The sequence below is a fragment of the Chelonoidis abingdonii genome, chromosome 22 (genome assembly GCF_003597395.2).
Source record: "Chelonoidis abingdonii isolate Lonesome George chromosome 22, CheloAbing_2.0, whole genome shotgun sequence".
In the NCBI taxonomy this organism is placed as follows: Eukaryota; Metazoa; Chordata; order Testudines; family Testudinidae; genus Chelonoidis; species Chelonoidis abingdonii.
The window spans coordinates 29488522-29509717 of NC_133790.1; the positions used below are offsets into that span (position 1 = coordinate 29488522).

General features: G+C 55.8%; 2 protein-coding genes across 2 annotated transcripts in view; one reads left to right on the forward strand and one right to left on the reverse strand.

Annotated features, from left to right (window-relative positions):
- Nucleotides 1-1900: 1900 nt before the first annotated feature.
- Nucleotides 1901-7943, reverse strand: PXMP2 (peroxisomal membrane protein 2). The gene is made up of 5 exons (XM_032768333.2): nucleotides 6860-7943; nucleotides 4101-4217; nucleotides 3461-3623; nucleotides 2787-2906; nucleotides 1901-2361 (listed from the first exon to the last, which is right to left on the reverse strand). Exons 1-5 carry the CDS (start codon nucleotides 6889-6891, stop codon nucleotides 2290-2292), a joined length of 504 nt encoding a protein of 167 aa, XP_032624224.1. The 5' UTR covers nucleotides 6892-7943; the 3' UTR covers nucleotides 1901-2289.
- A 3017-nt stretch (nucleotides 7944-10960) lies between these two features.
- Nucleotides 10961-21196, forward strand: part of POLE (DNA polymerase epsilon, catalytic subunit) — a 38606-nt gene continuing 28370 nt past the window's right edge. Inside the window, exons 1-15 of the mRNA XM_032768303.2 lie at nucleotides 10961-11081; nucleotides 11188-11323; nucleotides 11615-11695; nucleotides 12903-12947; nucleotides 14194-14286; nucleotides 14680-14834; nucleotides 15455-15596; nucleotides 15980-16060; nucleotides 16386-16493; nucleotides 16966-17076; nucleotides 17321-17406; nucleotides 18107-18226; nucleotides 19017-19149; nucleotides 19809-19922; nucleotides 20608-20820. Coding sequence (XP_032624194.2) covers nucleotides 11017-11081; nucleotides 11188-11323; nucleotides 11615-11695; nucleotides 12903-12947; nucleotides 14194-14286; nucleotides 14680-14834; nucleotides 15455-15596; nucleotides 15980-16060; nucleotides 16386-16493; nucleotides 16966-17076; nucleotides 17321-17406; nucleotides 18107-18226; nucleotides 19017-19149; nucleotides 19809-19922; nucleotides 20608-20820 — 1683 coding nt within the window. The 5' untranslated portion in view covers nucleotides 10961-11016. The remainder of the gene's footprint in view (nucleotides 11082-11187; nucleotides 11324-11614; nucleotides 11696-12902; nucleotides 12948-14193; nucleotides 14287-14679; nucleotides 14835-15454; nucleotides 15597-15979; nucleotides 16061-16385; nucleotides 16494-16965; nucleotides 17077-17320; nucleotides 17407-18106; nucleotides 18227-19016; nucleotides 19150-19808; nucleotides 19923-20607; nucleotides 20821-21196) is intronic.

The following is a 21196-nucleotide window of genomic DNA, read 5'->3' on the forward strand; positions in this document are numbered from 1 at the left end:
GAAGCTGCAGCTCCTGGAACTAGAGGGAGCTACAGAGAAAGACACTGAGTGACAGCGTGCCGCAGGAAGGGCCATTGGCCTGGCAGAGCTAATTCCCAGAGCAGCCAGGAGAAGGCACCATCCTGAAGTCAGTAGAGCACCCCCGTCCCAGATAAAATGCTTTGAAGACAAGCTGCTTTTAGGACCTTATTTAGATGTTTCAGAGGGAGCCCTGCTGTGTGTGTTCCCAGTTTTGAGGCTAAACGTAAGTTGGGGAGTGGGTTGTATCAATCTGATCTAAAGTGGAGAACAGGTGACTTCGTTCATGTCCCGCCATTTCCAAGCGCTGCTGAAACTCCATCTGGGGGAAAGCTGTTCCCATGATTCATGCACAGTTCTGTGGAATACCCCTCTGGACAATGGCCGGTGACCATTTGGATCACAGCTATAGGTAGCCGTTTGCTCCTGGCCTAGCACCAACTGGCTGGGAGTCCTGAAGATAGCACTGAGACAAGAGAGGGCAGCCCCGGACCTGGCCTCAGCACCCTGTCTTTGGTCCAGCAACTGCTTGTGGAGTGGTGTACTCTCCTCTCATACTACATGGCTTGCTTCAGCTGTATTCCTTTCTATAGCGTCTGGCAGGAGCCAGACGTGTACGTTGCCTTTCCCAATGACTCTGGATAGCCTCAGCTTTCCAGACAGGCTCCTGCAGTACCATTAAGAGTGCTGGGAACGGATGTGCCCGAGTGTCTGATCTTGAGGAGCAAAGCCCCATGGACCTGCGTGAAATAGCTTTATATCCCACTGTGTTTTTCAGAGAGTAGCCCTGAGGCTGAGAGCTGGCCAGGTGGAGGGACCACAGCCACAGTACTGCCCACCCGTTACCAGCTGGTGCCAGCTTACAGCTCCTACTTGTTGGCCTGACCCCACCTGGAGTTTTCACATCCAAAGAAGGGGGCTGAGGCATTTGTCTGGACCCAGCTGCCTGTGAAGGGCCTGCTGAACTGGGAAGGGTGCACACTGGGACCCTTCTGGCCTAGTAAAATGGAAGAAATAGGCCCCTTCCTGCCAGCCTGTTCTTCAACAACTGGGCTGCTCTCCCTCATCGCTGCAAGGCCTTCTACTGGGGCAGGGGGTGGGAGCCGTGGCAACCTGCAGGAGAAGCCAAAAACAATGCCTGGAGGGACTTCAGGGCAGGGTGACCCGCAGCAACAGCTGGGGACAACAGCCAGCTACTTTCCAGCCTTTCCCTGTCCCTGTTACACATTCCCAGGGTGCCTGAGGAGGAATACGCGCTCTCCTTGCCCATGGCAGCGGCAGAGCTCCTAACATCGTTTCACAGCGCTCCGTACTCTGCCTCTGGTTGGTTTTAATATGCAGATTTTCCCGTTGGTCCTCCAGCTCTGCTCGCTTCCCTGCCCTAAGGAGGGGGCTGCACACCTACACAGGCGTCCCGCCATGGCTACGGCCTGGCCTCTTCTGCCTTGAGCTGGGGAGCAATGCTAAGCTCAGCTTGCTCTGAAAACAGTTCTAGGGGCTAGCAATCTCCCTGCCCCGCAAGAGCCTGAGCTGGTCTCCCCTCCTGCGCATAGACCGGGGTGTCTCCAGAAAGGTACTGGCCAGAGGCTCCCCAGAAGCTCCTCTAGACACACGTGGGTCTGTATTTCCCAGATCTCGGTCTGGGATATCAGCAGGGGATCCCTGGGAGGAATGGGGCACATCGAACTTTTTGATGTTGTCAGCTGTTAGCTCTCCTTCCCACTAAGTAGGAGGCCTTCGCTTTCCATCGTCTCTCTCTTGCATATGAGATTTATCTTATTCCTTCCCGCAACTAAGAAGAGACTGTCCACTTCTGCCTGGATTTGTAATCAATCTCAAACAAAACTAGCAAATCACCAGAGGGAAAATAAAACTTCACAAGAAAGGAGTGAAACAGCAATTTTATTATACTTAAAAATGAAGAATAAAAGACTCAGAACACTTTGTGCTGGTTTCTCACCCTATCAGTTGATTGTGTGGTTATTGTTAAGCACCATTAGAAAGCAGTTATTCGCGGTCTTAGTCAGAAAAGAATCAAAAGTATTATTTGTATTAGGAGAGTGCCCAGTGCTCCTGGGCAGGGACAGGCGCCTGACTCATTGTCCTATGCACCGTCGGCACTAGGGCAGCATGCGCGGTGTTGAATCACAGAGGATTTGCAGTGATGTCAGTTCTTGCAGATGCTCCCAGATTGAAGTGGGGGCTGTGGGCTCTCAGAGCACAATTGCCTCAACAGGCGATGCAGGCCAGCCCAAAATTACAGCTGTGATGCTATCGCTTCTTGATGGAGGCCAGGTAGGCAAACCAGAAGAGAGCAACGAGGTTTCCAAACAACACCCGAAACTGTAGAGAGAAGTGTCAAGATACAGACCAGCCTGGGGCTGACAGTCTCCTGGGTCACTTACTGCACTGGGCCGCGATACAGGTGCGAGTGCCCATGTCTTACTGACAAATGTGTCAGGGGCTGTCTGGATTTGTGCAGTCCTTCACACGAGAACAACTGATTGTGGGCAACGGGGACCTCAGCTCTGCAGCTCGCCGAGGAGCGGTAACAGATACAGGCCAAAATCTCAAGCACAAGAGCAATGGAAGGGGTTGCTAGTATGGAGGACAGAAGTATTAAAGGAAGGGGATCCTAGGGTGATTGATAAGGGGACCCTGGACATACACTAGTGGGGAAAAAGCCCATGCTATAAACCCGGATGTAGGGCTGCAAAAGTGGTCAGAATTCCCAGGCAAGGACAGCACGTGAGCAGGCAGAGACTTACCTGCATAGGGACATAATTGACATTAACGAACTGGACTGGGGTCCACACTTTCCAGTTCATTTTGAGTGCTACCCAGTAACCACTCTTTATCTTCTCAGCAAACGCAGACAGATCCTTCCCCTGGAACACAAGGGACATTGGTGAGGGCCAGGCCTAAACTCCAGAAGAGGCCCCGACTCTCTCTCTTACAGAGCCCTAAGCCATGTAGGCAAAGGGGTTACAAAGACAAATCCTAACAGAGAGCACAGCCAGAGAGAAAAACTCACTACCTGTGAGATCCAGGTGCACACGATGTGCGCAGAGGCACATCACACTAGCCAAAGCTGGCCATTCCAGCAGAGGGGACCAGAGCGACTGGCCATGCAGCACGCTTAGGAGATCACAAACCCCCGGCTGATGTTAAACACGAGCATCCCTCTGTATAGCAGGGCAAGCCAAGGCCCAAAGCAGCTGAGGGAGCTACTTCAGAGTTCACAGGAAGACAGCAGCAGAGCAAGAAGGTCCCCTGCTTTGACCGACAGGGCCTGTCCTAGATCATAGGTGACTGGGATCTAGATTCCGTCCAGGCACATAAGCACACAGATATGTCTATCTTCACTACCTGTTGCAGTATCCAGAACCACACACCAAACCCTACAGCCTGACTTGAGCACACACTGGAAATAGGCACCTACCTCCAGCAGGTTCATGATGAAGAAGAAGAGCAGCAGGAAGGGTGGAGCAACAACCAGACGGTCCAGCAGAAGCCTCTTGACCATGGCAAAGGGGACATTTGATGGGATCAGCTGCTCCAGGTACAGGTAGAAATAGTGACTGAGTGGCCCTGTGAACAGGAACCTGACAAACCAGAGGGCATGACTGTGCTTCGTCGCTGTCCTCCAGCCTTCCATCCAGCCCCAGCTTAGGTGCTTAGCTGCCCCATTACCACAATATCTGAGCACCTCATGATCTTGAATGTGTTTATCCTTACAACACTCCAGTGCACAGGGGCAAGGCTCTTATCCCCATTGTACAGATAGGAACAGAGGTCCCAAGAGACAAGTGACTTGCCCAAGGTCACAAAGGAAGTCTGTGGCGGAGAGTACTGTGCTGTGCTGTGCTACTGCTCTAACCAGGCCATCCATTCTCTTGCTCAGGAGAGATGTCAGTGATGTCATAATAGTGAGGGGGGAAGCACTCCTGCTTCTCACAGATCTCCAGGAGGAGAGCACCAGCAACTCAACATCCTCTCTGGTCAAGTTCACACCCATCACCATGGTACCTGAGCACCTTTCAGAAGTGCACTAAGTGATGTAACTAGCACCTGTGACTTACCCATAGATGGCGAATCTCAAGGGCTCACTCAGGTCCAGGCTTTTGGATGACCCTGGCTTCTTCCGGCTCCTCTCAATGACCTGGGACAGGAGGCTCCCAAGCGCTGACAAAACAGCACTGCAGGCGGAAGGAAGGGGATGAGATCAGAAGCCATCCAAATAACCCAGAGTCCGAGGGAACCTGAGCTCTGAGCACAGCCACTGGAGAAGAGTGCAGTAGCTCCAGGACCCGTCAGATTAGGGTGAGAGCACTCACTGATAGGTGCAGCAAGCTCTGAGACATCACGCTTCCTGCACGCTCACAACGAAACCCAGCCAATGGGGCGGGGGGAATTCGGCATCCCTCATCTAGATTTAACAGCACTGGCTTGCAGCCCGTGACCAGGGAAATGCTCCCAGTAGCCCACTCTGGGGCCCACCACTTTCAACGGAAGAGAATGGTTTTTGTTGTTGTTTTTTAAATTAAAGCTTCTGACCCTTATGGCTGTGGGGCAAACATGCCCAGATGTAACCCCCTCCCCCACATGATGCAGCCTTCCAGACTCAGCGAAGAACCTGTGTGACCTGCTCCTATTTATCTCAGTGATGTGTTGACTCTGACTCTGAAGACTACTAATAAAAACAAATGGCAGTGTCGGTAACTATTGTACTACTGACCAATAGCAACAGTATCTGGCTAGTTCACACATGCAGTGCCATGGAAATCAGAGACTGGGTCAGGTTCCCTGTTCCCTACAGCTCTCCTTTGCTTCAGCCAGCCTCATTTAAAATATCCCCAGTGATGGACCCTTCACCCCCTACCTTGGAGAGAAAATCCCATGGCCAGACACAGCTCTGCTCTGCCTGATCTTTAAGCCACGTTTTCCTTCTCAGTTTCATCCTCTCACTCCTAGGGGTGTCTCGGCACTCAGAGAAGAGCAGGGCAGCAACCACCCCTCAAAGGAGAAAGGTTATAGGAGGAAGAAGTGGCGAATGAGGTACCAGCAGAGTTCCATCACCTCACCCAGGCCCTTTGAGCCCTGCTTCTGTGGACTGAGACCCCATCCACTCAGCAGGGTCTTAAACCCCCCTGTAAACTGGTCACTTTTCTGCCAGCTGCCGAGCTGACAGTCATGCTGTCTGTGGAATCCGTTCACTTGCAAGTGTCCTTTAGATTGCAGCTCTGCTTTGAAAATGGCCCCAGGAGATCTGCTCCCGGTGTGTGCTAGTCAGAGCTGAAGGCTTGGGGGGGGACAGGAAGTTGGTGCTGCCCTGAAAAGCCAACACAGCTAAGAGCAGGGGTTCTCAAACTGGGGGTTCAGGACCCCTCAGGGGGTCGCAAGGTTATTACATGGGGGGTTGCGAGCTGTCAGCCTCCACCCCAAACCCTGCTTTGCCTCCAGCATTTATAATGGTGTTAAATATATAAAAACATTTTTTATGTATAAGGGGGGGCCACACTCAGAGGCTTGCTGTGGGAACGGGGTCATCAGTACGAAAGTCTGAGAGCCCCTGGCTCAGAGAGAGAGAGAGAGAGAGAGAGAGATAAAGTCTCCTGCTGGTGCGCGGGCAAGAGAATCGTTTGCTGTGAAGCAAATCCTGCTTCCACTGATATCTGCAGCAGCCTTCTGCATTGATTGCAATGAGCATTTGATCAGCCCTAAATTCCATTCGCGTACACCTACCCCCCCCCCTCACCGGGGCAGTGGAATCACAAGCCCCGGCCCTTTATTACAGGGGAGGGTGCGTGGGAAGGAAAGAGCCCGGCTCTCAGCCATGGGGAGCGTGCTGGGCCAGCGGAGAGCAACACAACAAGTCTGCCTATCGATGGCCCTAGGTGACCGACCGTCTCTGAGACACCGATTATACCCTGCCTGTGGGTAGCGTTTCAGTCTCATTTGCCAGAGCAGAAAGGGACATAGAAATTCTTTTCCCTGCTCCCAAATGCATAGCCCTAACTTCCCCTCCCTCTGGCTGGTCAGTGCCTCAGGGAGGGGAAGGAAGGCCAAGGCCCATGGGAAGAATAGGCAGTAGCTGGTGAGAGGGAGCAGCTTGTCTATCTCTCCACGGTATGCCCATGGCACACATCACTATAGCATCTGAGCACCTCACAGTTTTCAGTGTGTTTACCCTCACAAGCCCTGGTGAGGTGAGGTGCCATTTATCCCCATTGTACAGGTGGGAACTGAGGCAGAGACTAAAGTGACTTACCCAAAGTTAGAGGGCAGTCTGTGGCAGAGCATGGACTTGAACCAAGGTCCCCCAAATTCTAGGCTAGCACCCTAACCACTAGGCCACAGTTCTCCTTTGGCCCACCCAGTCAGAGGCCAAGGGGAGAAGGGGATGGGGAAAACAGGAGGGGAGGGTTTAAAGAGTGGAACAGCGAGAGAAGAAAAAGCAAGAGAGCGCTCTGAGGTTATTCACACTGGGCTGGTTCTATTTACTCTTCAGCATATCAGGTGGCCACGGGGCAAACAGTGAGTGCTTCACTCTTCACCACACCTTCAGCCAGGAGTCTCCAAGTGCTTTACAAACACTAAGGGCACGTCTACATTACAGAGCTACGCCGGCGCTGCTGCAGAGCGTCCGCTGAAGACATGCTCTGGGAGCACTCTCCCGTCAGCACTACTCCACCTCGGCGAGACGCGCGGCTATGTCAATAGGAGAGCGGTTCTCACCGTGTGGACAGCGCAAAACTTGTGTCACTCAAGATGGGGGTTTTTCACACCCCTCAGCGATGTAAGTTACATCAACTTAAGCAGTAATGCAGACCTGCCATACCTTCCTGTGAGGCAAGGCCACTGTGTTCCCATGTTAGAGCTGGGGGAACAGAGCTGAAACAATTTGTCACAAGATTCGGCGATGGAACACAGGAGTCCTGACTCTCACTTCCTCAGCACCAATCAGCTGCAAATCACAAGCTGGGACATGTCCCCACCTGAACGTGTGGGTGCTTGGTTTGCCAGCCCCACCTAGCCCTGTGCTATCACTTGCTCAACAACAGATCTGCTTCTGGCCAGCACTCTCCCTCATGCAGCGTGCAACATCTCTGTTTCCAGCTCAGAAACTCGGCCAGCGAGTTACCCCACCTCCAGCACTCAAAGCCAGATACGTCTGTAGCACAGCTTCAGAGTGCATCCCCCTCTTTGTACTGCATGGGAGCAAGACCCCTTCATCTCAATTCCCCCTTCAGCATGTGCTCCGGGCCTCACAGCAATGGCCCTGCTGACAAGCTCCCGAAGGCCGAGATCATCAGTTGATTAAATCAATAGCAGAGAAAATGCCTTAAGATCTCTGACCAGGGCATTATGTTGGATCCAATCTGAATTTTGGCCCGACAATCAGCTTTCTCTTGTTCTGGAGGGAGCTGAAGGGTTAAATTGGTGTATGGAGTGCTGGCAAGAGGTGCCAAACTGACGGCTGTGGAGACTGATGTTATTATCTAGACTGTGGTAGCACCTAGGGACCCCAATCGTAGGAGCAGGGCCCCACTGCACTAGGTGCTCTACAAACAGTCCTCTGCCCACCATTATCAACAGAGCAGGTACAGCCTGGGCAGCCGCAGGGCAAGCGTCTCCTGCTCCAGCAACACACCTCATCCCTGCCCTGCAGGGACCCATCTGGTTTAGAGAGGAGCTTGGTGTCCGTGACCCCGAGAGTCCGTGGTGCCTCTGCTGAGAAGGGCAACCAGTGCAGGCTGTGCCGATGCCTTCAGTGAGTGAGCAGGAGTGAACCCCCCTGCCCCCAAATCACTGCTCAGAGGCTGCTGAACCCTGCCCACTGTGGCGTCTTGTGGGATTCCTGACAGCAGCTGGCTCAGAAAGCGGCCCAGAGTTAACATCCCCCGCAGCCCGTGCATACATACAGCCCCGCTTTCCCCTCACTGCCCATTACAGCCACACGGGTGAGAGGACTGGAAGCATCTGTCCAAGGCTGCTGCTGCACCTCACCAGCAGGTGCAAGAACTGGCTGACAGGTGGTGTGCCAGCCCCACGGAGTGCACCCAGCCCTGAAGAGCAAGGGGTGAGGGCCAAGCATCCTGCAATCCCACTGCAGCTGGGCCTCTGCCCTCAAGACAGCCCTGCCAGACACCTGGCGCTCTGTCTGCACGGGGCAGGGGGGGAGCATGGTGTTAGCTGGCACTGTATTAATCAGGACTCTGCCCTTGGGTACGCCAGGCCAGGGAGGTGCAAGCTGCGCCTGGCTAAGGGCTTGGAACAGGGCAACAGCGCAAGTCACAACAAAGCGTGGGGGGGTGTCAGTCCTAGTCTCTCCCAGGAGGAGGGGGGAGGGCTGGTTCCCCAGGTTGGAGGGGGTGGTCCTGGTCTCTCCCTGGAGGGGGGGACTGGTTCCCCAGCTGGGGGGGTCTGTCTGTCCCAGTCTTTCTCACAGGGTGGCAGAGTAGTTCCCCGGTTTGGGGGCAGGGTCTGTCTTGGTCTCTCCCAGAGGGATCTGGTTCCCCAGCTGCGGGGGAGGGTCAGTCCAAGTCTCTCCCACGGGGTGGTGCTGTAGTTCCCTGGTTTGGGGTCAGGGTCTGTCCTGGTCTCTCCCGGGGGGGGAGGGGTTGATTCCCCAGCTGGGGGGGTCTGTCCCAGTCTCTCCCACTGGGTGGTGGAGTAGTTCCCTGGTTTGAGTGTGGGGGCGGTCCCCGTCTCTCCCGGTGGTGGGGCTGGTTTCCCGGTTGGGGGAGGGGCGGTCCTGGTCTCTCCCAGGCGGTGGGGGGGGCGGCTGGTTCCCCGGCTGAGGGTGGGGGTCAGTCCTGGTCTCTCCCGCGGGATGGTGCAGTAGGTTCCTGGTTTGGGGGCAGGGTTGGTCCGGTCTCTCCTGGGGTGGGGGGTCGGTCCCGGTCTCTCCCACAGGGTGGTGGAGTAGTTCCCTGGTTTGGGGGCAGGGTCGGTCCGGTCTCTCCTGGGGTGGGGGGTCGGTCCCGGTCTCTCCCACAGGGGGGTGGAGTAGTTCCCTGGTTTGGGGGCAGGGTCGGTCCGGTCTCTCCTGGGGTGGGGGGTCTGGTTCCCCAGCGGTGGGGGTCGGTCCCGCTCTCTCCCAGGGGGGTCTGGTTCCCTAGCTGGCGGGGAAAGTCAGTCCCGGTCTCTCCCGCGGGATGGTGCAGTAGGTTCCTGGTTTGGGGGCAGGGCCGGTCCGGTCTCTCCCGGGGGGGGGTCTGGTTCCCCAGCTGGGGGGGTCTGTCCCGGTCTCTCCCACAGGGTGGTGGAGTAGTTCCCTGGTTTGGGGGCAGGGTCGGTCCGGTCTCTCCTGGGGTGGGGGGGTCTGGTTCCCCAGCGGTGGGGGTCAGTCCCGCTCTCTCCCGGGGGGGTCTGGTTCCCTAGCTGGCGGGGAGGGTCAGTCCCGGTCTCTCACCACGAAGGGGGTGGGTAGTTCCTGGTTTGGGCAGTGGGGTCCGCCTCTCCTGGGGTGGGGGTCGGTCCCGGTCTCTCCACAGGGGGTGGAGTAGTTCCCTGGTTTGGGGGCAGGGTCGGTCCGCTCTCCTGGTGGGGGGGTCGGTCCGGTCTCTCCCACAGGGGGTGGAGTAGTTCCCTGTTTGGGGCAGGTCGGTCCGGTCTCTCCTGGGTGGGGGGTCTGGTTCCCCAGCGGTGGGGGCGTCCCCGCTCTCTCCCAGGGGGGTCTGGTTCCCCTACTGGCGGGAAAGTCGTCCGGTTCTCCGCGACGGGGGGTGAGTAGTTCCTGGTTTGGGGGCAGGGTCCGGTCCGATCTCTCCGGGGGGGGGGTCTGGTCCCCAGCGGTGGGGGTCGGTCCCGGACTCTCCCCCGGGGGTCTGTTCCTAGCTGCGGGAGGTCAGTCCGCGTCTCTCCCACGGGATGGTTGCAGTAGTCCTGTTTGGGGCAGGGCAGGGGCCGGTCCGGTCCTCTCCTGGGGGGTCTGGTTCCCCAGCTGGGCGGGGTCTGTCCCGGTTTCTCCCACAGGGGGGAGTAGTTCCCTGGTTTGGGGGCGGGTCGGTCCGGTCTCTCCTGGGTGGGTCCTGGTTCCCAGCGGTGGGGGTCGTCCGCTCATCTCCGGGGGGGTCTGGTCCCCAGCTGGGGGGTCTGTCCCGTCCTCCCGCGGGGGGAGTAGGTTCCTGGTTGGGGGCAGGGCAGGCCGGGCGGATCTCTCCGCGGGGGGCTGGTCCCCCAGCTGGGGGTCTGTCCCGTCTCTCCCACGGGGGTGGAGTAGTTCCTGGTTTGGGAGGTCGGTCCAGTCTCTCCTGGGGTGGGGGGTCTGGTTCCCAGCGGTGGGGGGGTCAGTCCCGCTCTCTCCCAGGGGGGTCTGTTCCCAGCGTGGGGTCAGTCCCGCTCTCTCCCGGGGGTCTGGTTCCCCAGCTGGGAGGGTCTGTCCCGGTTTCTTCCCACAGGGGGTGGAGCAGTTCCCGATTTGGGGGGTGGGGGCGGTCCCGCCTCTCCCGGAGGGGTGGGTCTGGGGGTCAGTCCGTCTCTGCCCGGCGCTCACGGACGCCGCCTTGGTGAGCAGCGGGCGGAGCCGCAGCAGCAGCAGGTACCGGGCGAGCAGCCTGCGCGGCAGCGGCCCCGGCGGCGCTTGGAAGAGCGCCGGGACACACCGCTGCGGCCCCAGCTACCTGGCTGAATTACGCGCATGCGCCGACGGCCCAGGAGCCAAGGCGTAGGGCTCTGAGTGCGAAAGTCCGGGCAGGTAGCTCGGGGCGGGACCAGACCACGGGGGGCGGGGTTATCCTTGGTGGGCGGGCAGTATCGCTTGAGGTGAGTGAGGCTAAAGGGCGGGGCTTGCCCGTGGCGAGGCGGGCCGATGGAGAGGGAGGCCTCTCTCCCATTGGCTGACAGAGGGGCGAGCCCCAGGCAGCGCCCTGTGATTGGCGTAGCGTCCGGAGGCGGAGAACGGGCCAGGCGCTCGCGAAGGGGGCGGAGTCAGGCACATCTCGCGGGATCTCGGTGCAGCGCGGGAAGTTTCGCTGCCCGCCCGGGCCGGCGATGGTGCTGAGGAACAGCGGGCGGCGTCGCGCGGAGCCCCGCGGGCGGGGACCCGACGCCCCCAGGTGAGGGCGCGCGGGGCTGGGCTGCGGGGCGGGGGCTCCTGCGGCCTGAGGCGGTCCGCGGCCCGCTCCTGCGCAGCCGCCTGGCCTGACGCGCTGCTCTCCGCAGGGACGATGGCTCCGGGCTCTCCGCCCTCAAGCGCCTGGAGCGCAGCCAGCGGACCGACCGGCTGGACGCGCAGTTCGGGTTCGAGCGGGCCAAGGAGCCGGGGGAGAAGACGGGCTGGCTGGTCAACATGCACCCGGTGGGCGGCGCCGGGCCGGGGCGGCGCGTTGGGGTCCGGTCGCCGGGCGGGGGCTGAGCCGGGTCAGCCTGTGCTGCTGGGGGGGAGTCTGGGGCGGGGAGGCGCGTTGGGGTCCGGTTGCCGGGCAAGGGGAGGGTCACGAGGCCGCACGGAAGTGGGGGCTGAGCCGGGTCAGCCTGTGATGCTGGGGAGGGTCTGGGGCGGGAGGCTGAGCGGGGAGGAGGGCAGGCGGGGTTCTCGGGCTCTGCCCTCCAGGGAGGGGCTGTGATGTGCTGCCTCCCCCTCTCGCAGACAGAGGTTTTGGATGATGACAAGCGCTTGGTCAGCAGCGTGGATTATTACTTCATCCAGGAGGATGGGAGCAGGTTTAAGGTGAGTCCCTTTCACCTTAGGTGCAGAGGATGGAGGAGCCTAACTGGATGGTTTGGGGGAAGACTTTGCAGAGCTGTACACTGGAAACCGCTTCCCGACTGACACCAAAGGGCTACTCCTTCTTTGGGCGCAAGTCTCATTGACAAAGAAGGGGGGAGGGATAGCTCAGGGGTTTGAGCATTGGCCTGCTAAACCCGGGGTTGTGAGTTCAGTCCTTGAGGAGGCTGCATAGGGATCTGGAGCAAAATCAATACTTGGTCCTGCTAGTGAAGGCAGGGGACTGGTCTCAATGACCTCCCTTCCAGCTCTATGAAAGAGGTATATCTCCATATATTTTGTTTATTTTTATTAAGGGAGTTGGGTGACTGCATTAAGGGATACAGACCCCGCAGTTTGCCTTGCAGTTCAGTTGACTCTTTCCTGGATCTCCTTTAATCCCTAAAAGGGCACTGTGAGGAATGCTAAGGAGACACACAGACAGACTGGGCAAGATGATGTCTGTTATTGGACCAGCTGGCCAAAGAGTTTACCCACCACTTGTCTTTGTGACATCCTGGGGCCAACATCGCATACAACTAAGGAACCAGTCTGATCCCATTCCAGTCTCATATCTGTGCTGCCAGGTGTAGGTAGGGGTGGTTGGCTGGAGGTGGGATTAGGCCCCATGCATAACATTTGCCTGCATTGTTATGTATCTGCCTCAGTCAGAGGCAGGTGAGGATGCCTGCAGAGGTTTGCTCACAGTGGCCACCATGGTAACAGGTCAGTGCTGGCCTCATCTTGTGGTGCCTCCCTGCTGCGTAGGTGGGTGTTAATATAGTGTCTTCTGTGTTCTTGCCCCAAACATAGCCTGTTTTTCCTAGGCATCCAGATGTTTTAATTCCTTCTTGATTGGATTTTAAGTGGGGCAGTTTACTCCGCCATGGAAATCTGTCGGCACAGACTGGGGTGGGAAGGGCCTCTGCTGGGCTCTGCTTGAGAACCAGAGGAGGGTGGGTTTCTGTGTCAGGACCAAGCTGAAGGGTACATGGGGAGGTGTGTGTTAGATTATTGTCTGTGTGTGTGAGAGAGAGAGAGACCAGGGTGGGTTTAGGCAGGTCTGTGTGTGTCTCACACACGAACCCATAGCAGGGGAATGTGCTGAACTGCATGCCTCTCCCTTCCTACCCAGGCGTGTGCCATGCTGACTGTGTCTGCTTTTTTCCAGGTGGCCCTGCCCTATAAACCCTACTTCTATATTGCAACCCGGAAGGTGGGTATGGACTCTGTGGCTGGCAAATAGGGCTTGAGATAGAATGTGGAGGCATAAACCAGGGATGACTTAGGCAGGTGTTGGGCTGAGGCAGCAGCATGATAACAGCCTGAGAGGATGGGGGTCCTGGCTGGTGAGACAGAAATCCAGGATTATAGCTGGGCTTGGAAGGATCAGGTCTTTATCAGTAAATGCTGACTTTTGCTGAGCACCCACAAACCAACGAAAACATGTTTCCATGGCTAACAATCGAAATTTACAGATAGACCAAATAACAAAACTGCTGCTTGAAAAATCTAGAGTTTGATTTAAGGATGTTTACTTTGTATATTTTGACATGGCATGTTGACAATTTCTATTTTAATGGTTATAAAGCTTGAATTTCTTGAATTTCAACATCTCCTGTCATGAGATAATTGGCTGGTCACCTTTGCCTACTTTCCTGCAACTGTGAACATATAAATAGGAACAAATTGAAAAAATATTTAAAAATGATTAGTAATATTATCCATCCAAATGATAAAATATCAAATTCAGTGCTAGTTGCAGTGCTGATGTCTGACTCCTCACCGGGGCTGTCTGTCAGCTGTCGACCTGAAAGGAGATGGGAAGCAGTTATACCAAATGTACATAATCTTTCTGAAGTATTTTGGAGGAGATTTTCTTGTGTTTCTGAATGAGCTGCCCTTCGAAGTACCAGTCTCCTGGTCCTCTTGCTCAGTGAGCCCTTCAGCTCCTAATCAGCAGCCCTGTTTGGCTTCTGCATACAATCCTGTGACTAAATGCTCCTTTCATTCCTGTTCACGGCCCAGTAAGTAGCTGAGGGTTTATTGTCCTGTCACTCTGCCCCGTGGAGAACTCACCTGATTAGCTGCAAAATTGAGGGCCTGGCTGAGAGTTCTGGGATTTTACATTTAGGAGCCTTGTTTAAAAAACAAACAAAACCAAACTCCTCTCCAGGGTGGAAGAGATTGGTTTCCAGACAGGCTGCTATTAAAGCCCCTGTACATGTAGAGGTGCAGGACACAGCCCCAAATGAGACAGTGTCTGTAAATCTGCTCTGCTTTGATGGGCAGGGTTTTGGCTGCCCTAAGATGATCAGATAGTAAGTTTGAGAAATCGGGACAGGCGTGGGAGGTAATAGGCACCTGTGTAAGAAAAAGTTCCAAATATCAGGACTGTCCCTGTAAAATCGGGACATCTGATCACCCTAGGCTGCCCTCTTGAAGCTCTAGTCTCTGTGCAGGGCTGTGAGCGGGAAGTGTCCTCCTTCCTCTCCAAGAAGTACCAGGGGAAAATCGCCAAGCTGGAAACGGTTCCCAAAGAGGATCTGGACTTGGTGAGTAGCTGCTCTGCCCCCTGCCCAGTTGCTGACAGGTTGTACAGCTCTAATGGGGGAGGGGCATACAAGTTGGGGGAGAGTGAGATGCAGCCAGGTCTGTATGGCTCTGTCCTCCTAGTTCTGTATTCAGCTCATACCAGGCATAGGGCCTGGACATTGATCAAGGGAAATAATGTTGACTCTTGACAGGCACTTTCTCTTCCCTACCTTTCTCCCCATCCACACACTCCAGCCCTCAGCCCCTTGTTCTGTGGTCTCTTCTCACCCCCATCTCCCCAACTCCTGCTATCTTTCTTGGTCCATCTCCTTTGTCAACCGCCTCTCGCTTGTACAGTCTCTTCCTCCCATTCTCACTGTCTTTTCCTCATTGGCCGATCCGTCCCTTTGTAGCCAAATCACCTGGTGGGCCTGAAGCGGAACTACATCAAGCTATCTTTCAACACTGTGGATGACCTGGTGAAGGTGCGGCGGGAAATCTCTCCTGCTGTGAAGAAGAACAGGGAGCGGGACCAGGCGAGAGACACCTACACATCCATGCTGTCGAGGTAGATGTTCTCCTCTTTGGCAATGCACCTGGGGGAGCTGGTCCCAGGGCCCAGCAGGATTCCCTTATGTTCTTGTACTGTGCCTAGTGAGGTGTTTCCCATGTGACCCAGACCTACCTCTTCTCTAACCAGCACTGAAAGGATTTAACTTTAGCTGTTTCCTTTGGTCCGTGTTAAGTTCACAGGTCCTGATGTCATCTCCTCTGGATAGGGAGGGAACTCCCTGAGCTGACGCTCGCTCTGGTGACAACAGCAAATGTCCCAGTTCTCCTTTGTCTGTGGCTCCCACTCGAGGTGAGCATGAGCCTCATATGTGCAAATCTCTCGCACGTGAGGTGCATGTGCACCTTGAGCGGGATCCATACAGACAGAATACCACAAAGAACCACCATAACCCTAGGGTAAGTAGCTGTTCTTTTCCTTTTCTGAAGCTGGCTGCTGGATTAATAGGGAAGAGTTCCTTCTGGTGACTGCCCTAGCATCTGCTGGTGCTAAACCTCCTGCTGTGCTGTTCCAGTCTCACTGACTAGAGCTGCTGCTGCAGTGTTGTTTCTTATCTTCATTCCCCCTGAATCTGAGATCTGTGCATTTAAACCATCGCTCTCCCCTGCGCCTTGCAGTGCTCTGATCGGTGGCAGCCTGACCATGGATGATGAGGGGCCCTCGAAGAAGACTGTCAACCAGATGGACAACATAGTGGACATGCGGGAGTACGATGTGCCGTACCACATCCGCCTGTCCATCGACCTGAAGATTCATGTGGTGAGTGAAGAAGCCAGGAGGGGGTAGCACGTTTGTTCTAGCGCTGTGCCCTTGAGGGGCAGAGGTAATGGAAATTCTTTGTCTCTCATCCATCCAAGAGTCTCCATGGCGATGAGTCAGTCTCTGTGATGTAGGCGATTGCTGTTAGTCCTGTTTCTCAGCTGTGGAAGCTGAGGCACAGCATCTAAGTAGCCTGCCCAAGGCCACAGCTTGATCCAGTGACAGAACTGGGACCCTTAACGCCCAGCCCCCTGCTCTAACCGCTTAGCCCATGCTGCCCTTCTTTCAGATGGCCTGTATTAGGTGTCAGTTCAACACCCAGCTCATGGTTTTGGGAGATGCCGTGTTAACGCAGCTCCTCTGATTCTCTTCTGCTGCGACAGGCTCATTGGTACAATGTCCGTTATCGGGGCAGCATCTACCCTCCGGAGATCACTCGCCGAGACGACCTGGTGGAGCGACCGGTGAGTGCTCCGATTAGGGTGAGGCAGTCTGTGCCTCTCCTGCGTGGCTGATTATTCTCTGCTTGAAGTTAGCTTCCACCAGTGAAATGGTGAAGTTTTCCCAAATGTGGCTGGTCTTGTACCACAGGCTCCAGAGGGATCATGGTGCAAGGTTAGAGGATGGGTTTGAGGTAGCGGCTTGGGTTGGTTAGGAGGTGACGTGATCAAGCAGTGTTTCTGCCTCAGTTCACTTGGTTGGCACATTATCTCTGCCTGCACTAGCCTGGAATCACGGTGTCTGGATCCAGGCTACCATGCTGACCTTGAGGTGTTGGGTCTCTTTCAGGATCCTGTTGTACTGGCCTTTGACATTGAAACCACCAAACTCCCCCTGAAGTTCCCTGATGCAGAGACAGACCAGATCATGATGATCTCCTACATGATTGATGGCCAGGTAACTGTCCAGCCAGGGCTGCTGCCTCCACACACTCCAGCAGCAGAGCCAGGCTCTGAGCCCACCCATGACTTCAGCCAGCTTAACCTCCTTTTTGTCTCATTGCATGTTGCTTAGTGTCTATGGAATGGCTCAGGGAGTGAAACTTATATCTACACCAGAGACTGCAGGGTTCCTAAGGGCTTTCCTTTCAGTCTTCTCTTACAGAGCCTTGCACTCCTCCCATCTGGGGCTAGGGGGGCCCTCCCTTTAGATAAGCAGCAATACATGGGAGAGTGTGAGGAAAATCCAGGGCTCTCCACCATTGTCTCCTCCCTTGTCTGTCCAAAACAATTGGTGATTGCACTGGCTGATGCACCACTAGCATCTTCAGCCTCAAGGACTGGCCAAGCTGGCTCTGTGGAGGTCTCCCCAAGTACCCTGCACCTGCAATGCACGCGTTCACTAACACTTCTCCTTTGCTGCCTCCTAGGGCTACCTGATCACAAACAGGGAGATCGTCTCTGAGGATATTGAAGATTTTGAGTTTACTCCCAAGCCGGAGTATGAGGGTCCCTTTTGTGTCTTCAACGAGCTGGATGAGGTGAGTAGATTCGGTTTGGAAGATGAGATTCAAATTGCTACCAATCATCCACCCAGGTCTAGGCAGACCAGAGAGAGTTGTCTGCTTCCTTTGGGGATTACAATGTGATCATAGTGTCGGTCACAACACATGAACAGGTTTTGTTTCCTGTGTTTAGTCACACTAGAGCAGATCAGGTTCTGCGAGAAAGAGAGCAGAGGGTTGGTTACGCTATATCCACATCTCACTTTTCTCTTAAATCCAGGCCCATTTAATCCAGAGGTGGTTTGAACATGTCCAGGAGACCAAACCCACCATCATGGTCACTTACAATGGGGACTTCTTTGACTGGTAAGGATGGAAGTGGAAACCATAGGGCAAAAGTCAGCTGGGGGCAGGAGCAGGCACTAGACCATCTGTCCATCCTTCTTCCAAGGAGTCACAAGGTGACTGTGCAAGGCTGTTCTGATCCATGTTGAGTATTCAGCCACTCTGTGTCTGGAACACCCTCTGATGAGCTCTTTCTCCATGCTGTGGGACAGCTCAAAGCCAGTGGGTCCCAGACTACAGAGCCCTGCGATGTGGGGGAGGTGGAGTGCAGAGCTGCGTGTCTCAGGCTCCTGCCTTTGAAGCAGTGACCTTGGACATTCCAGTCTAGTTACTTCTGGCTTTCCAAGCCCTGCTCTGCCATCTGCACAGCTGCATCTTGTCTCTGGTGTAAATACCACCATGTTTATGCTGCTGCTCCCAAAACTGGTGGGGCAGTGAACAGAGAGGAGATGATGAAAACTGCAGAGTGACCTGGGGGAGCAGAGCAGTGGGGGCCTCTATGCAGCTTGAGTTAGCTGCCCATCCTCTGCGTAACGCTGTGCCGAAGGGACTCTTTGGGTCCATACTCAGAATGGTAGCCGGGAAGGGAAGGGGGCAGGGAGGAGCTCTGACTTACATGGTCTGTAAAGGAAGCCAGGTTTGAAAGCACTTCTCCAGGGGAGGAGGGGTGAAGGTGCCTGTGTTTGTGTCCCCTCTGTGCTATGCTCCGCCTTCTCCCCAGGCCCTTTGTGGAAGCTAGAGCAGCAGTGCATGGAATGAATATGTATCAAGAGATCGGATTCCAGAAGGACAGCCAAGGGGAGTACAAAGCCTCCCAGTGCATCCACATGGACTGTCTAAGGTACCAGACGCTGCCTCCCTTTTGTTCACCTGTGGCTCTGGGTTTGTAAAGTGCCTGTTCCCGGAGGAGCGTGGACACTGGCCAGTGAGCTGCCCCTTGGGAGACGTTGCTCGCTGGCTTCATGCATGGTGCCTCGTGGCATTGGTGGGTCAGTCCGTTATTTGGCTGTTCAGTGTCCAGTGCTGGGTATGCTAGGGCCTGGGTAGTGCAGCAAGCTAAGGCCTGGACCTGGCAACTCAGGAGATATCTGCTAGTGCTCTGGCTTGGCTGACGAGTCCCAGAGGGGTTGGTCTCAGCCCATTGCCTAGCAGGCAAGTGATGACATTTCAGCCTGTAGTCTGAGCTCCGGCACCCAGGAGAGGCGGAGGAGGGGCATTTGTGCAGCGAAGCAAATCCTCCACAGAGAGCTGGAACGGGAGCGAGTGTTTTTTAGTTGGTCCAGTTCTATGGAACGGATCCACAGTCCAGATAACCACTCTCCTCCTGCTGGCAGTCCCAGGGTACCGTCCCCTTCACTCAGGGATTTAAAGTAGGAGGGCTGAAGTGTGCTGGGACTGGTGGGTGGGTTAAGAGTCGCAGAGGATGCAGAAGAGCAGGATTGAGGGCACTGGCAAAGATGCCCAGCCCCTCCCCACACTAGGGCTGGCTCCTGGTACCTTGAACGAAGGCTATGCCCCCTCTCCCCGCTTGTCTGAGTAATCAAGGTGCTGCCCATGTGGTTCAGGGTTTCCTGGGGCAGGGTGGCTCATGGCTTCCGTTCACAGGCTGGTGCTCTGGTTCCTTTCCCCAGGTGGGTGAAGAGAGACAGTTACCTCCCCGTAGGAAGCCACAACCTGAAAGCAGCAGCCAAAGCAAAGCTGGGTTACGACCCAGTGGAGCTGGACCCCGAAGAGATGTGCCGGATGGCTACAGAAGAGCCTCAGGTACTCTCTGTTCTGCAACCTCTGGACCCAGTGGTCAGGAGACAGGCCCCGGGAAGCGACTGATCGTTTGGGCTAGTTCTGAGCGGGGATAAATGCCTTCGGCTAATGCAGTGGGCATGGAAGGATGCTGGAGAGTCACTTTGGCCTCCTCTGTTTCTGGCAGCCTTGGGTGGGGTTCCCATGTAATCAGCAGAGCCTGCCCGGGGCGGGGTGAGGGATCCTTCCTGGTGCTGTCATGTTGGTTTCACTAACAGAGGACCTCTCACTCATCTACAGCGAGTGAAGCACTTGTGCTGTAGAAGTCTTGTGCAATGCTTCACTCCCACTACAGCTGGGGGAGGCTCCGTGTACACGTGGACAGGGTGGGGCATCAGCTATGGGGCATTCGCGTGGACAGGAAGCAGCTCCTCACTCCCAGAACTATTGGGCATAAGGGCAGTTACGTGGCAAGTGGCCCTTTCCCCCGTCCCCTCAGGGCTGAGGGGCCTCTGAGCATACAGCTTGTAGACAGCCTTTACTGTCTGTGACAGCCTGTTGCCCACGTCCCCCCGGGCTGTGTTGTGTGCAGCGGGGAACAGGTATGGGACAGGCGTTGCTCTGCTAGACTCCTGTGCTGAGCTCGACTTGAACTAATTCAGCTCTTTGCTGTTTCCCATCAGACGCTGGCCACTTACTCGGTGTCTGACGCAGTTGCTACCTACTACATGTACATGAAGTACGTGCACCCGTTCATCTTCGCGCTGTGCACCATCATCCCCATGGAGCCCGACGAGGTGAGTGCTCAGGAGCCAGAGCCCAGGCTGAGTGCTCTGTGTCAGTGGAACGTGGCCAGGCTGGCAGAGGGTCCCCCTTGCCAAGGGGCTGAGGCATGAGAGTAGACTTTGGGGGGGAAGGGGCATGTCTGTCAGTAGGGGCTGTAACTCTTGCAGGGCTCAGACATGCTGAGCACTGGCAGCTCCCCGTGACTTCAGCTGGAGTTCTGAGCGCTCAGGACGTCTGCAGATCAGGCTCCCAGCGGTGTTAGCCAGGGCTCTGGGCATTTACCCAGTAGAGGGCTCTCTTGTGGGCTAGATTCACTCAGGGAGCTGAGGGAGAGCTGTCTGTGCTAGCAATTTTGAGGAAGTCTTCCCCTGTTGCACTAATACTGGTGACGATGGGAGTGCTGGGAGATGCGACACGGACAAGTTCACACCACGTAGGCCTGCAGGGCAGCAGTGTCGGTGCTAATGCAACAGCCACAGTTCCCTCCCTGTCACTACTATAGGTGCAGTGTGCGAGGCTCTCCTAAGGGCAGGGTGTTCTCTGCTCCCCACTGTTACCACAAGTTGAGTGTTGCCAAGCCAAGCACCTTGTCTCACTGACATGGTGCTGTGACAGGGCTGGCTCTCCCGGGTTCCTGCATGGCTCAGTCTCGGCCATGTGTCCTGATGCCAATTCCCCCTACATCTCTCCCTGCAGGTGCTACGGAAAGGCTCAGGGACGCTGTGCGAGGCGCTGCTCATGGTCCAGGCCTATCACGCCAACATCATCTTCCCCAACAAGCAGGAGCAGGAGTTCAACAAGCTCACAGAGGATGGGCATGTGCTAGACTCGGAGACCTACGTCGGGGGCCATGTGGAGGCGCTAGAGTCAGGGGTCTTCCGCAGCGACATCCCCTGCCGCTTTAAAATGGTGAGAGCCTAGGTCTGATCTCCCCTCCTCCATCTGTGGGGTGAGGAGGAGTGTAGAGAGCCCATCTCCTCCCCCCCGCGTCTCTTCCCCCTCCCCCATTAGTAGTTACTTTCCCCCATGTTTTCTGTTGTGCTGGGATCCTCTGGCTCTGGGCTCCTGAATCCAGACATAGCTCAGACAGGCAAAAACCTTTCCCCAGCTGAAACTAACAACCAGCCAAGCCAAAAAGAACGCCAGGATCTGAGACTTCAGCGTTGGAGAGTGTCCTGGACTCAGCCGCCCTGGCAGGGAAGGCCCTGCCTTCCTCTCTGTCAAGATAACACACAACCTCCTGCCCTCTCTCCTGCTTCAGCCATGCCTCTCCTTGCTTTGTCTC

Bases quoted from the DNA above. Each gene is read 5' to 3' on its own strand.
- PXMP2 (XM_032768333.2), bottom strand. From the start codon at position 6,891: ATGGGAACACAGTGGCCTTGCCTCACAGGAAG. The intron at 4,218-6,859 runs GTATGGCAGGTC...TTCCGCCTGCAG, and splicing joins TGGCCTTGCCTCACAGGAAG to TGCTGTTTTGTCAGCGCTTG. The intron at 2,907-3,460 runs GTAGGTGCCTAT...CTTGTGTTCCAG, and splicing joins TCATCATGAACCTGCTGGAG to GGGAAGGATCTGTCTGCGTT.